This window comes from Pipra filicauda, unplaced genomic scaffold, assembly GCF_003945595.2.
Source record: "Pipra filicauda isolate LSUMZ 115617 unplaced genomic scaffold, ASM394559v2 scaffold506_size402828_pilon, whole genome shotgun sequence".
In the NCBI taxonomy this organism is placed as follows: domain Eukaryota; kingdom Metazoa; phylum Chordata; class Aves; order Passeriformes; family Pipridae; genus Pipra; species Pipra filicauda.
The window spans coordinates 104,669-119,948 of NW_024104650.1; the positions used below are offsets into that span (position 1 = coordinate 104,669).

Genomic DNA, 15,280 nt, shown 5'->3' on the forward strand with positions numbered 1-15,280 from the left:
TCCTGTGAGTGTGGGAAGCTTCAGGGGTGCGGAGGCACATCCTTGTACGTGGAACACGGGAACTGAGCTGTGCTTGAGAGTTCTGCATTTTTGGGATACTTCAAAGAAAAACTGTCCAGTTTTGAACTGGACTGGCTGCTTGAAAGGACTAGGTGGAAACTCCTCATTTTGTTTCAGGTGTAATCCTGGTTGGAGCAGACCAGGGGCCATCCCCTGACTGCTCTGCAGTGCCTTCTGCCAGTGCTGGGAGAAGAAAGCATGTTGGATACTGAGTGCTTGGAGAGCTGAATCAGTCCCAGGTGGCAGTCCTGGTCCCAAACTTGCGCAGAATTTCTGTGGTACTGGGGGCTGCTGTCTCTTCTGTGAGAGAACACATGCATGCAATCTGAGAGATTTAAAATGGGAAAAAAAAATCTGCTGTGCTGTTACTTGAAAAGAAAGAAGTGTTTGTAGAAACCTGGATGTGGGGTGCCAACCCTCGCCTGCCTGGTGCAGCCCTGGCCAATGGGACTGTGCTGGTCCTGTGCTATTCCTGCACAGCCTCCAGCTGGAGTGAGTCCAGGGTAAGGGTAGGGACAGGAAGGGTAGGGAGCAATGTGGGACTCTCATTTTATGGGGAGCCTGGTGAAGGGACAGTGTGCTTTTCTGTGCAGGTGTGCTGTGCACTGCTAGCAGTGTGTGTGGAAGGAGAAGGTACAGCGTTATCTTAAGGGGTGGACAGGTGTCTGCTGCTGGTATTTACTGCTGCTTTCTTTGATGATGGTGACTAAATAGTTCATCAATGCCTGGGTTATAACTGCTCTATTTAGGACTTTCTGCCTGTTGAGTGACAGCAGGATGTGTGTGAGCAAGCTGAGAGGCCCAGACCTTTTCTGGCAGGATTCTTAGGGCAAGAAAATACTCTGGAAATCACAATGTGAATCATTTGTTTATCTGAGTGGATGACATTATGCCCCAGCCATGCTGCTTTGCAGTTGGACCCATGTGGTGGGATCAGGGTATCCAGGGCAGCTCCCTGGAAAGCCTACAGGACAGGTTTAACATTAAAAACATAACATCCCAAGCCTACATACCCTGCTGTGTACTCACTGATGTATTTGTACCACTCTTCTCTCAGGGTGGGTGCATGTGCCTGGCTCACAGAGAAGGGCTCAGACAGGGCTGGCACACCTTGTTCTGAGGCACCCTCTCCTTCCTGGAGATATCTGCTCTCTGTCATGTTTCAGAGGACAACAATGTCCCTCCTTGGCACCTCTGCTATACACTGCACCACTGGTGTGTTTATTCACTTGTGGAGGAAGAGGGGCCTGGGAAGAGCTGGGAATTGTCCAAGCTCATATGGCTCAGACCAGCCAAGAAACCAAGAGCAGCTGTTGGAGTTGATCCCCAGTCTATTCCTGCTGTGTTGGACCAGGAGGCCACAAATTCAAACAAAGTGGCCTTTTTGTCATAGACTGCTCTGGAGAATCACCAGAGTGAGTGTGCCAGACAGTTTCATGGTGAAGCTTCATGGGCATCAGCAGGGCTGTGTCTTCCTCCTGTTTCCTGGCCAAGCTTTCTCCATCCCACCTCCTCTAGCCCAAACCTGTTGTGGTGCTGCAAACTCACGTGTGTTTGTGCACATGAAACACTGTGATGGCCAAGCGTCCACCCCTGCCCTCCACACCCCTCTGCAGTGCTGCCAAACCACTGCTGATTGCAGCTGCCTCTGGGTGGGTGTGGCAGCTGCTGGCATCACACAGCAATGCTGTTCCATCTTTTAGGATGGAGAGCAAAGGTTTCTAATTGAAATGCCAGGGTATTCTGGGGGAAGTAGGAAATGACTGCCTGGTGAGAGGGTGCCAGAGCTTTGTGTAGGGAACTAGAAAGGAATGAGAATAGTTAATGGAGTAAACTCTACGTGCATTGCCAAAAATGAACTCATGTCTGTAAATATTACACTGCACGCAGCAAGATTAGCACAGGAAAATACCAGTTGTTAGGGTTCCTGTTACCATCTGAATTATGCAAACAATTTGCTGGAGTTTATAGATGAGCTGGGGCAGAATAACATTGGGTTTTTCTCTGCCAAAGTGTTTCAGTGCATTAGTATCTTAGTGTGTTTCCCAGCCTCAATCTGCTACATGAGTGGATCCATGCTGTGCTCTTTTGGGATGGCAGGCTGTCAAGTGTGGCCTTTTCCAGGCCATGTTGGAAACTTGGAGGTGTTGGGATGCTGGTGAGATGCTGACCTTGTGCATGTGCTACATGGGGGGGCCCTAAGATGGGTGTGAAGGCCCAGGTGACATGCGTGGCTGAGGAGCTCTTGGGACCTCTGCAAGTGGGACGCAGAGATGCTCCTGGCTGTAGCAGGGCTGCTGTTCAGAGGCCAGACACCACCACGATGGGCTCCCTGGAAGGAATGATAAACATTGGCTCTTCCCAGTGGCTGTCAGGGAGGTTGACTGACTTTCCCACGGCCGTGCAGCGCGTCAGGGGTGAGGCAGGATTAGCAGCTGGGCGGCCCTGGCCCCCGGCCCTGACCGTGCGCCGACACCAATTGCATAACCCAGAGTGAGTTTGGGGCTGTGGAGCTGCTGCTGCCTGGGTGTCCCCATGGGAGTGAACCCCGAGCCAGAGCTGCCTCCACCCTGCCATCACTTGGGTGGAAATAGGTTGGTTGGAGCCATGGAGCTGGGATTTTCTAGGGAGCTTTGTGGGCACCTAATGGAGAGGACAGAGACGTGAACCGGTGCCCTCTAAAGTCATGTTAGATGCTAGAGAAGCCCCATATCATGAAAGCCAGCTTTCTAAGTGCTGCTGTTCAGAGACTCACTCACTTTGAAGAGTTAATGCCTTGAGCTTCCTCAGGGTGAAAGCTGGGGGAGGACCAAGCACGGTAGTTTTACTGGCAGTAAAACTTCAGCATGACCTTCGTGTTGAAAGCAAGTCCAACCCACCATGAATTTATCTGCTGGTACTTCTGTGGGCTGTCAGCTGAGTTCCCAGGGCTACAACCCACATCCTTCCATGGTCCTACATCCAAAGGACAGTCTCTTGCTGGTTCCTGGGACTGCAGCCCCTTCAGTCCCCATGGGACTGGAATCTCCCTCTTCCCTTCAGCAATGGCACAGCAGCATTAACGTTGGGTCTGTAATTTAGCTTGGGACTGTTGAGACACAATCTCACTCTAAAGCCAAGGCCAAATAGTACTAGCATGGGGTCAAGTTCCTGAGGCACACTCTGCCTTTGGGACTAATTTGGGTGCTGAGTAGCTGGGCAGGTATTTGAATGTTGCCTACAGAGACCTAGAGGTCTCAGGATCCTATTCTTCTCCCTTGGATCACCTAAAATGGTAAGAATTTTCCAGGGGGATTAAGGTTGTGATCTCTGGGGAGGGGAGTGGACATCTGGTAGGAGTCCCGTCCGTATTAATAGCCTCCGTTTAAATGTATGTTATCAAATGGGGCTGCTCCTTATCAGCCAAGAGACTGTGAACTCCATTACCTGAGGGGCTGCTGCTGACTTTGGGCTGCTTAGTCATGGCTTTCCACAGGCACACAGGTAAAGCAGACGTGCTGCCAGGCGTTGTGGGAATATGCCTGGTAGATGGGGAGGAAGGTTTTGCTGACAGTCTCCTGCACCAGAGAAATAACTCTTTTGAATTCAGTCTGAAGCCTCAGCAATCTGCAGCTGTAACTCCTGATGGCAAATGGGCTGATAACTAGCGTGGGGCGACTGGTGCTGGGAGCAGGGGGGTGGTGGTGGCCTCGTTTATTTTGTAAAATGCATTGGATGGTAAGTGCTACTGTATCTGCTCCTGGTAAGTGCTGCTGTGGGAAGGCTGAGGCTCAGCTGCTATTTGAATAAGACTTGGTGACAATGGGGAACAATGCTCCTTCTCACAGCAAGCTTATTGTGGTGAGCAGGGAACCCAGAGCTGAGGGGAGACCATGTGTAAACCCCAGAGGGTTTGCTCTGCTCTGGTGGTTTTGTGATTGCTCCCCCTTCTCTGTGTTTGTCTTGTACATCAGATGGGCTGACTCGCCAGTGATAGGAAAATGTGAACTTCTCCTTCCCATTAACACTGACAGGAACCTTGAGACCATGTTTTGCATGTCCCCACGACATGCAGATGTGTGGTGTCTTCCCATCCCAACTAATCTCCTCTAGCCCTCCAGCTGAAGACAATCGGAAGCTCTTTGGGATTTTTAAAAGTCTATCTGACTCTTAGAAGCTGTTTTTGTGTGTGTCCAACATGCATTTACAGCCCTACACCACAATGACGATGGCAGTGCCACTGCATCTCTTGAGATCAAAGGGTGGACGTGCTTGGGGAGAGATTTGGGGTGCAGCTGCCATGGGCACCAAAGTGAGCTGCTGCCCCCTGGGAGCCAGGAGTGCTTGTGAGACTTGGGAACATAGAGCCTCCTCAGAACTGGGGAGGAAAGGCACAGCAAAGCTCAACTTTGTGCTGTGCCTCCCAGGACAGGGCATAAGCACGAGGCTGCTTGCACAGCCTGTAACTGCTTCGGATTTGCTTGTGTGATGAAGATGTACATTGTGCAAGGTGCCTTTCTGAGTAAAATTTGACTTCTGTGTTATAATTTGATGTAAGATAACACTTATTTTTTAACTTCAGTCCACAAGATTGTCTAATGTAGCATCCTTTCAATATCTTCCCAGCTATACCTTTGTTTTCTTTCTCACCTTCCTCAGGGGGTGTTCCCTGGGACAAGGACTCACAGACTTGATGTGCTGTGATGCAAAATGCTCAAGTGTCTTCTGAGCAGAAGCTGTGGTTGGAGGACAGCGACCACTCTGGCACTCCACAGGGAGCCCCAGTCCTGGGGAGAGTTGCAGGGGTACCATAGTGCCTGCTCTGGGGGTGGGGTGACTCCTCCATAGCAGGAGGAAGCTCACATTTGGCTCCCAAGGGCACTCGGGCATGAGAAGGGCATCCAGCTGTTGAGGTGGGGGCAGATCTCTGCGTAGCTGGGAACACAACTGAAGAATCTGAAAGGCTTAATGCAGCCACAGAGTTAGTTGCTGAACAGGATTCTTGTGTTAGCTGATTTGGTTACTTTGGAAAGGTTTGGACTTCGCTGCTTAAACTCTGCCTAAGTACTCAGCCTTACTTGAGGCAGCTGTGCCTTGTTAGCCTTAGCTGAGCCCTGTATTGAGTGCCAAAGCAATCCCTGGGGGAAGTGTTTGCAGGGCTGGAGCAGTGGTTTCTAATAAATAGCACATCCTTACTTCCCTGGGGAACTGTGAAGATTTAATAATGATTGGGATGTGCTCAGACATGGTGGCAATAGGACCGTAGGGAATGTTTTTGGCCACCGCCTGAGGAACTTGGAGCTGTTCTTGTTCTAAATAAAGAAGCTTCCATTTTATCAACAGGCTAATTTTTGAATTATAGAGTACGAGAGTCGCACGTGCCCCCAGCCTGGCAACGGGAGAGCAGAGTTCTCCACTCAGTACTGCCAGCCCTCCCAGCAAAAATAACCTGCAAGAGTTTTCTTTCCTTCTTTCTTTCCTTTGGCTTTGCAAACGCTTGTTGTCCAAGGCAGTGTGCCAGTCCTGAGTGTCGCTTTGCATTTCGGATTAACAGGACCCTTTCTTTAAGGGTTTCCCTGGTATTTATAGCAAACCATGCAACATTGCACAGAGGAATGCTGAGAATGGTAACTCAGGTGACAGAGCAGGGGATGCCAGGACTGAACTAGAACAGGCGGGTGTAGCCAATCCTGGCAGTGTGGGGGCTGTGTACTCAGTCTGCTGAGAAAAATAAAACTGACGGAGAGTCAAAAAGCAATTACTCTTTTTCTTCTGTATGCAACTGCGGGTAGGGCACAGGGTTAACAACTTCAACCTCATCTTCTTCCTTAAGTGACAGAATAATCTGTAAAGTATAAGTACAATTTCTCTTGTTGTTTTTAGAGACCACACTTGAAGTTCTTCCTGGGTAGTTTATCACATTTAAACATACTCCCCAGAGACATTAACACATATCCTGTGCTAAGTGCTTTGCTTATCAGCTGTGCTTCAGCTCCCTTTGCTGAATGCTTTGGTTTTGTTTGCTGTGCAAACCACTACAATGTTGCTCTGGGAATATAACTGAATCGGGATGAACCAGCCCTGGGGCGAGGGGAGACAGAAACCCAGGGAGAGGCAGGGGGTTGTATGAATGCAGTAGCTTTTGTAGGATGGCACTTCTTGGGTCTGTACCCTCTCCATCCCAACCTCACCATGTTGCAGGGTGCAGACAGCCCTGACACTGAGCCTGACACAGCCCTGCGACAGCTCCACCACACAGTGTCAGGATGACTTGAGGTGTGTGGCAGCCAACAGGCCCCAGATGTTTGAGATCTCTGGAGGGTGGAAGTCATGGTTGCCCAAGGGCTGAGGAGCAGCTTTTGAAAAGCAGAAGATGCTCCCAGGGGACAAGTGACTAACTGGCACCTCTGTGGTCAGGTAAATGTTAGGGTTGTGTTCTAGTGGATCTTTGTGCCAAATACCCTGATACTTGAGAAGGCCACTGGCCTGGCCATCTGCCCTTGAGCTGTAGCCAAATCCATCAGGGAGCTACATTTAGACAGCACCCTGCCAGGGCTGGTGGGACAGGGACACCTTGCTTAGAGGGGGATTAGTTTCTGGAAGTATTGCTATATTTTTCTTTATCTCTTATTCTTCATGGGGGTCCTCTAGGCTATTTAAGGATGGGCATGTACCCCTCTCCCCTGCCACCTGTGCTGTCTCTTTTCACTTGTTCCTCTCCAGCAGAACATCCTCCAGTCTGTCCGTACTTTTCTTATGTTTTCTAAATCCCATTCTGTGGCCTCAGTGACAAGCTGAAATGGGGTTTGGATTAGTAGATGTCCTCAGGGTACATTATTCTCCTGGAGCCAAACAAGAGACGCTTGACCAGGCTGTCAACTCGGAGTTGCTGTAATTTGGTGTAAAAGTACAGCCAAAGAAACTGCGTTCAAATAACTCCCAAGCTCAACCAGCTGCATTACTGATCTTATTTTAAGCACAGCACTGTGAAAAGAAGCACAAGGGTTCAGTGCTTTGGAGTCTAGTGGTTAGTTTGGTGAGTGCTTACTCTGAGCCCCGAATTTTGTGTTGCTGTAGCATAGTTGTTAATCCACAGTTGTTAATCCACAGTTGTGAATCTCCACTGTGTGCTCAACAGCTGCTGTACCACTTACATGGGGAAGCAAGACAGTGGGCACTAACATAAAGGCTCCAAGGAAGTAATGATTTTTCCATATACCCAGTGTGTCCTTAGTTTCATGACTTGCCTATTTTTCAGACAGTAAAGATAGGCCAGGATTAATATACCTGGAAACTCTGGAAAGTTAAGCTGTGGAGACCGGATGCAGCTGGAGGGTGAACAGGTTATTAAGTAGATAAACAACTCCAAAAGCATGACCTGCTGCCAACCAGGCTTTAGAAGATGTAATTATTTTTATACAGAGCACAAGAAATATCTGCTCTGTTTACCTTCTGTGAGAGGGGACAAGAGGTCTGAGGGGAGCAGCTGTAGGATACTAAATGAAACTGAGCTCTGAAGAGTCCACTAACGTTTGCTCCACTTTGGGAGAATGACCTGGTGGTCCCAGCACATCTGCAACTGGCCTGGGGCCCTGTTCTGCCACACACTGGTGGCTTTTGGGGCTCTTGTGCACCAGCCCCTGGATGGGCTGCTCCTGTGGGAGGGTTGTAGGAGGTGGTCTGGCTGACATGGACTCTGGACATAAGCCCAGGTGAGCAGAGCCCATGAGCAGGCAGCATGCTTGCTGTGAGAATGTGCTTGGGGCATCCTCAGTGCAGGCAAGGGGACAGAGGTGCCTTCCCTGGGTCTAGATCAGGAATGATACTGCTGAGGGTAGAAAGCTCCTGGAAAAACTGGAAGTAAATGCCTATGTATGAGGGGGGCTTTCTGGTCGGTGAGGTGGCACGAGGCAGGCAGATGCTGGTCTGGCTGCAAGCACAGCCCAGCTCCAGGAGCCAGGCCAGGCCCAGTGTGAATTTGTCTGTAACTCCAAAGCTGCCGTGATAAATGTGCCTCACATTAGCGCGTGATGCATTACATGGGAGCACAGGATTATGTTACTCCCTGAGCCATACTTTTAAGATCATGTGTTCTGGTTGAAAGCAACCCTAAACCTGAGATGGGGAATGTTTGCTGTGGACTCCATGCAATTGCATTTCTTCCGAATTAAACCCACCTGCTTGCTAAAGCTCTGCAGAGCTGGCGGTGGCTCACATAGTTTCCATGTTTCCCAGCTGTTTATTTGTTTCATTTGCTTGAACTACCTTGGGGTAGTTGTCAGCAGGACATGGCCATCCCCTGGCCTTGGCAAGGTGGCATTTCCAGACCTTGGTTCCCCCGCAGAGTGCAGTTCCTGCCAGCTCAGCCTCCAGCCTGCCTCTGTTAGTTTTAGGGGAAGGAAAAGGGTGTAAACACAGCCTTTAGCTCTGCTGCAGCTTCCCCACGTCTCCAGGACTCATGAACCAGGCTGGGCCCTGGTCAGGACCTGGTGGGTTGGATGTGTGCCCAGCCAGTGAGGTTGGGCCCTGCAGTTGGTGGCGAATCTGGAATTACTGGGGTGGGCAAGTGTCCATGAAAATCTGTGTGAACAGGTCCTGAAGGTGTAACAGGGCAGACCCAACGGCATTCTAGGGCTGAGGATGAGCCCGACAGGGTCCCGCTGACCCTTCCTTGCTGTGAGGGCACAGCTAGGAGCGACACACCCTCTCTACGCCCCAAAACCCCCAAACCCTATTTCAGTTTACAGACACTGTGCTGAGGCTTGGAGCAGCATGGCTGGAATGAGCACCAGTTGTACCAATGAGCTCTGTCAGGAACAGGCACCAAAGCACCCCCAAAAACTCCAGGGCCGAGTGGATGTTCCGAGGTGAGGCCACGCAATGGAGGCAGCAGCAGTTTGTATGGCCTGAACATGTCCTCTCCTTCCTTGCTCTGTGCTGGCACTGCTGCTCCATCAGGAAAAGAGGACGCTTCCTCTTGGCAGCCCCCATTGCCAGACCACGGCCATAACTCCCATCCAGTTGCTGATGGTGCAGAATGTTCAGGGCTGTGTCCCAGGGTGTTGGCCATGAAGGGAAACAGAGCTCTGCAGAGCTGGGGCTGTGGGAGAACGAGCCGGGATGGAGCTGCCTTCCCTGCCGCTCCACAGGCTTGTGTAACCCTTATGCCCCACCCCTGGAATTGTTCCAGGCCAGCTTGGATGGGGCTTTGAGCAACCTGATCTAGTGAGTGGCATTCCTGCCCATGGCAGGGGGTTTGGAAATTGATGATCTTTAAGGTCCCTTCAAACCCAAACCACTCCAGGATTCTCTGAACCCTGCCAGAGCCCTTGCAGTCCCCTCACACAAGTGATGATGACTTCTGCTGAGGAAGAGTGTATGGAAATGGAGGGAGCTTTTAGCAGGAGTGGTTTGGGAGGCTGAGGCTGGGTGTGCAGGATGGGATGGGTGTCTGGGGAGAAAGTATGAGTATGCACCTCTGGCCAAAGTGGAAAATCTTCTGGTCAAGAGCCCCCACACCCGTGGATGTGCTGGATCCCTGGCCATGGGCCTTGGCAGAGCCTTGCTGGCATGAACTGAAGAAGCATCTTTCCATGCAGGGAGATATTTTCCTGTTTGTTTTTTTTCCCTTATGATTTTATATGTGAAAGCCTGGTGAAAAGAGGCAGCTGGAAGCTGCACAACTATCCAGCACAAAAGGCCTTGGAGGGCTGCAGCTGGCTGAGGGTTCAGGCTGGAAACATGGAAACTATTCCGCTCTGCTCGTTTGGTGGTGATTTCTGCACACAGCTGATGTAGTGCCTCAGCCAGGGCCTCACTGAGGCCTGCAGTAGTGAACTAAGGGACTCTCGGGGAGTGATTAGGTGTCATTACCCTTGCTTGATGTGAAATATGTAAATACAACAGTCTAGCGTCCTTCCTGTTAAGAATGTGATGGGGAAAGGCTGGTGTGGGACTCAAAAGCAGCTGTGCTCCCTGAGTGAGCAACCTGTTTCTGAAGGACTGCACCCTGTGGAAGGGACACATGCTGGAGCAGTTTGTGAGGAACTGCAGCCCATGGGAATGATTCATGTTGCAGAAGTTTGTGGAAAACTGCTGGAGGGACCCCACGCAGGAGCAGGGAGAGTATGAGAAGGAAGGAGGGGCAGACAAACTGTGATGAACTGATCATTGTCCCCCTTCCCCATCCCTCTGAGCTGCTGGAGGGAGATGGTAGAGGAATCAGGATTTAAGTTGAGCTTGGGAAGAAGGAAAGTGGCAGGGGGAAGGTGTTTTTAAGATTGATTAAGCTACTTTCCCCAACTGAATTCTGTTTTGCCCATGACAGTAATTGCTGTGTGATCTCTCCCTCTCCTTATCCTGACCCAAGAGCCTTTCGTATTTTCCCTCCTGCCCAGCTGAGGAAGGCACTCAGCCTCCCTGACTGTGATGGTTCATTAGCCTAACCTAGACCCTGGAGACACAGGGAAAATGCCAGTGCAGGTGGCAGAGAGGTGTCGTGTTTTCTAACTGCCTGAGCTATGTCATAGAAAAATTGCCTTAATAGTGCTGCCACCGGGGCTGCTTTCTCTACCAGCAAGCCCTCAAGGAGTGTGACACCACCACATGCTCATTGCTGAGCCATCCTCCTCCTGATTTGCACAGCCCCAAGAAGCTGGAGTAGTTGTCAGGGCTGCAGTGCCATTCCCTCACTCTGTGTCCCCTTGCAGGGCCTGGCAGCAGTTACACCGTGGGCACCATGTCGGAGCGCTTTGACTGCCACTACTGCCGGGACCCCCTGCACGGGAAGAAGTATGTGCAGAAGGAGGGCAGGCACTGCTGTGTCAAGTGCTTCGAGAAGTTCTGTGCCAACACCTGCACCGAGTGCAAGAAACCCATTGGAGCTGACTCCAAGGTGAGTGCTGATGGATGATGAGAACAGGCAGATGCTGATGAACCCTCCTGCTTGTCTTGCTGGCTCTGGTCTGTTTGTGAGCTACCGTGTTTGTGGGTTCTGTGGCTGGTGGGCCTTGTGCTCCTTGGGCAAAGAGCCAGTGACACTGGGATGTGCAGAGGGATGCTCATGGTGGGCTGCTGTGGCACAGGAGCCAATTTCAGGTTCTGGATTCAGCAACACAGACTGCTGCAAATGCTGAGATGCCCTGAAGAGAGAACTGCAGGTAACCCAGCCTGCACAGGACCTACAGAAACTAATCTGGGCAAAGCACTGGGGAACTCAGGGTCTGATGCTGTCAGTTTGTCAGATGTTTATTACTTCATGTTTATGGCAGTAATAATGTACACCTGGACTAGAGGGAGTGTGACAACCTGAGAAGCACACACTTGCAGAACTTCAAATCTCAGAGCTGTTGGTTTGAAGCAACCTCTGCCACCCTCAAAAGTGATTGCGATTGTGTCAGTGAGTCTGGTTAAATGTCCTTCCCTTGACTGCTTGCAGAGGAGCTGCAGCTCCACCCACGGAATCAGACAGTGCTTAGGAACAAGGAATCTATCCTTGACTGCCCAGGCTGATGAGCCAGATGCTTGGCTTTAGGGCTGCTCAGTGACAGAGGAAAGCTTATCTCTCCCTTTCTGTTTGTTCCAGGAGTTGCATTTCAAGAACCGTTACTGGCACGATAATTGCTTCCGCTGCTTCAAGTGCTACACGTCCCTGGTCAACGAGCCCTTCATGCTCCGGGAGAACAACAAGGTCTGGTGTAGCAACTGCACTGCTACTGAGGATGCACCCAGGTGTAAGGGCTGCTTTAAGCCCATTATTGCAGGTACTGGTGCCAGTGAGAGGGGTACAAGGGTCACATTCTGCTCCAGGGCATAACCAGGGGCGTTTATCAAGATGTGAGGCTGCAGTTACGGGTATGGGCATCACAGTGGAAGACAGAATCACAAAATAGTTTAAGTTTTGACTGTTGCTCTCACCTGTCCATTTTATTCAAGTACTGAAAGGCTTCTTTGCAGTTAACCCTCACGTGATAATTAATAGTTAGTCTTAAACCATTTCTACCAAAAGCTTTGCTCTCTAAATCAAGCTATTCAGAGGCTTGGGCACCTGGTCTGACAAATATTTTAAGAAAATCTAGCAGCCCCTGGCTAAAATCAGATACAGAAATTAAGAGCTTGTCTCTTGTCTACATTCCAACTGAATCGTGAGTGTAAGTATGGACAGTTCTTGCCCACAGATAAGTTACACTGCACAGGGTGAGGGTTTGCCACAGGCCCGAAATCCCACATAACAAGTTATTTCTATCTGTTGCAGGAGACCAAAATGTTGAGTACAAGAAGATGGTCTGGCATAAGGATTGCTTCACCTGCAGCCAGTGCAGGCAAGTGATTGGATCCGGGAGCTTCTTCCCCAAGGGTGATGAATTCTACTGTGTCTCCTGCCATGAGCACAAGTTTGCCAAGACCTGCGCTAAATGCAAGAACGTAAGTCCTTCCCCTTTGCAAAGGCAGCTGCCAGAACCGGCTCTTGGGTGTCTTTTGGAAGCTGGGAGAGTAAACCAGAGACAGACCATGCTGAAGCTATACCAAGGCTCATGTTCTGTCCTTCAGATACTGGTGCCAGCAGCTGGTGGAATAACAGAAGAGCTGACGGTTCCTGTACATTATGGGATCTGGGCAGGGTCTGTCGGGTTATCTGAGGGCACCAGTGCAGAAACCAAGAAGGCACCAGTCTTGCACTTGCTTTGGGGATAATTTAAGCTCTCTAGTAGGTCCTGTGTATTCAAGAAGTGAATGTTTTACAACTTTTGCAACTGGTCAGTGTAGAATTGCAGTTACTGCAGGTAAAAGAAACTGTTGTGAAAGTGCAGGTACACAGGACTTCGGGCTAGAGAAACTCAAGTGAGCTGCACCATTTAATTGTGATGCAAACTTCTGAACATGGAGTTCCTCTCCATGACAAAGCCTTCCTTCCCTCCACCCCATGTCTGTGTCACCTCTCTTTTTCCCTACTGCTTCTAAACCACACCTCTGCTCTTTGCCTTCCAGCCCATCACTTCTGGAGGCCTCACTTACCAGGAAAAGCCTTGGCATTCTGAGTGTTTCATTTGCTCCAACTGCAAGAAGCCACTGGGCGGGAAGCGCTTCACCCCTGTGGAGGATGACTTTTACTGTGTTGAATGCTACAAGGAGTGCGTGGCCAAGAAGTGTGCTGGCTGCAAGAATCCTATTACAGGTATGTTGGGTTAAATGCAGCTCGAGGGCAGTGGGTGCTTGAGGTCAGAACAGTGATCCCCAAAAGCCACGGAGCCCAGAGGCGGGTAACATCAGAGCAGGTCTAGTAACCCAAGCTCAACCCCAGCAATTTACAAGTGATCTGACTCCAAGACACGTGTTCTTGCTGGATGGAGTTCAAGCCAGTAACTGAGCTCTTCACCCTTTGCATGCTTCAAATTTACCTCCTTCAAAACTCCCCCAGCTACAAGTGTTCCCACCTGTATCCTAGTTTGGGACCCTTAAGTCTAAAACATTCTACTGTCCCAAAGTGACATTTGCTTCGCTTTTGACGTATTTTACATTTAACAGTTACTGGATTACAGAGCTCAGCCTTGAAAGTGGGCACTGTCCTGCCAGTCCTATGAGACTCATATTCCATTCTGCATTTTAGAGCCAGAATCTGAGACCATAAGTCCTTTCCTTGCTCTACATCTCTCCTTCAGCTTGACTGCTTCTTGGAGCAAGGATCCAAGGGAAAAAGCTTATTGCAGAGACAAGCCATGCAAGCCTTATGCTAAGCTACCTGTTTCTACAAGAAACATCAAGAGATGCATCAAAAAACGTGCTTCATTTGCTACTTTGACTAGTATTTGAGGCACACACTGTGGCCTGCTAGCCTAGAGAAGCACAGGAGGGAGTAAGAAGGGGATCTGCTGCTTGGTGGGCTGACCCAGCCAAGGCAAAGCTACTATCGCCGTCCTATAATTGTGTTCTCTCCTAGCAGGATTTGGAAGAGGAACCAGTGTGGTTAACTACGAGGATGAATCCTGGCACGATTATTGTTTCAAATGCACAAAGTGTGCCCGTGGTCTGGCCAACAAGCGCTTTGTTTGCCATAATGGAAAAATTTACTGTGCTGAGTGTCCCAAACGACTGTAATGAGCAGACAGCAAGTGCTGTAAGATGGATTTTAAAGCCCTGCTTTCCCAAACAGTCCTGGTAAAGGAGCAGGTTTTTGCATGTTGAGAATTTTATCTGTTTCCATTTTAGTATAAGAACTAAATTAGCCTCAATATACTGGGTTTGACTTTTGAAGCTCCTGCAGTACAAGAGCATGTAGCCTTGCAGAAATCTAACTCTGTTTCTAAGTAACTCTTAGTGTAAAGGCTTGAAATGCTGTTGTTAGATTTAGCATTAGAGATCCACAAGCTACATCATCTGTGTGTGGCTTAACTAAAACAAATCTAGTTTTAAACTTGTCTGGTATATGTTTAAGCTTGGCACAAGTGAAGTGGGTTTGACAAGGCATGAACCTGGGATACAGAGATGCAAAGATTGCACCTGGGATCAGAGGGATTCATTATTATGCTTTTACAAGTACAGGTACACAACATGCACTACACCATTAATAAATAATCATTAAATACCTTAGCTTACCCTACCACACCAAATTGCAGCACATGTACGGAATGGCTTCATCTTACTCATAACAATGTTTTGGCAGTGCAATTTAGCTTGGTTAAGGTTCCATAAACTTGTTTTAGTCTTGATTTCCGCATGGTTTGTCCAAAAGTTTTGCTCATCAGCTTTTTTTATATCATTGTTTAAATAAGGCTGTCTATGTACAATTATTAATCCATTAACAAGTAGTAAATCTTTCACCTAAAACATGCACATGCATTTACAAGTGCCTTAAAAATAGCTCAGACAACGATAGCTCTCCTGTCCTATCAGTGTTACGTTTTGTGATTGAATAAAAGTAAGACTAGTGCCTGCTTGGAGTCCTACAGTCTGGAAAAGTTTTTTCTTTTTCATTTTGCCATCTTACATGATTGACACATCTTAAGGCTGAGCTACTGAAACCAAGTCTCATACACTGATACTGGCAAAGTAAAGAGTCAGCTGTGCTGTCACTGCACCCTTAAATATCTGAGGACCAAAGCAACGATTTCCATAAACTAATTAATTTTTTTAATATATTACTGACACCAGACCATCTGCCAGGAACAGCCTGTGTGAAAAAGCCCTTTGGAGAATGTATGTACAGCCACTGTTCATGCACAGATCCACAACCCTTCAGCAACCT

General features: G+C 49.2%; 1 protein-coding gene across 3 annotated transcripts in view; it reads left to right on the forward strand.

Moving 5' to 3' along the window:
* Positions 1-14,979, forward strand: part of FHL1 (four and a half LIM domains 1) — a 31,298-nt gene extending 16,319 nt beyond the window's left edge. For 2 of the 3 annotated variants that reach the window (XM_039386821.1, XM_039386820.1), the window contains exons 2-6: positions 10,749-10,933; positions 11,624-11,801; positions 12,293-12,462; positions 13,027-13,213; positions 13,976-14,979. In XM_039386821.1, coding sequence (XP_039242755.1) covers positions 10,778-10,933; positions 11,624-11,801; positions 12,293-12,462; positions 13,027-13,213; positions 13,976-14,133 — 849 coding nt within the window. In that variant the 5' untranslated portion in view covers positions 10,749-10,777 and the 3' untranslated portion in view covers positions 14,134-14,979. The remainder of the gene's footprint in view (positions 1-10,748; positions 10,934-11,623; positions 11,802-12,292; positions 12,463-13,026; positions 13,214-13,975) is intronic. The other variant, XM_039386822.1, reaches the window with a different exon arrangement.
* Positions 14,980-15,280: the final 301 nt, after the last annotated feature.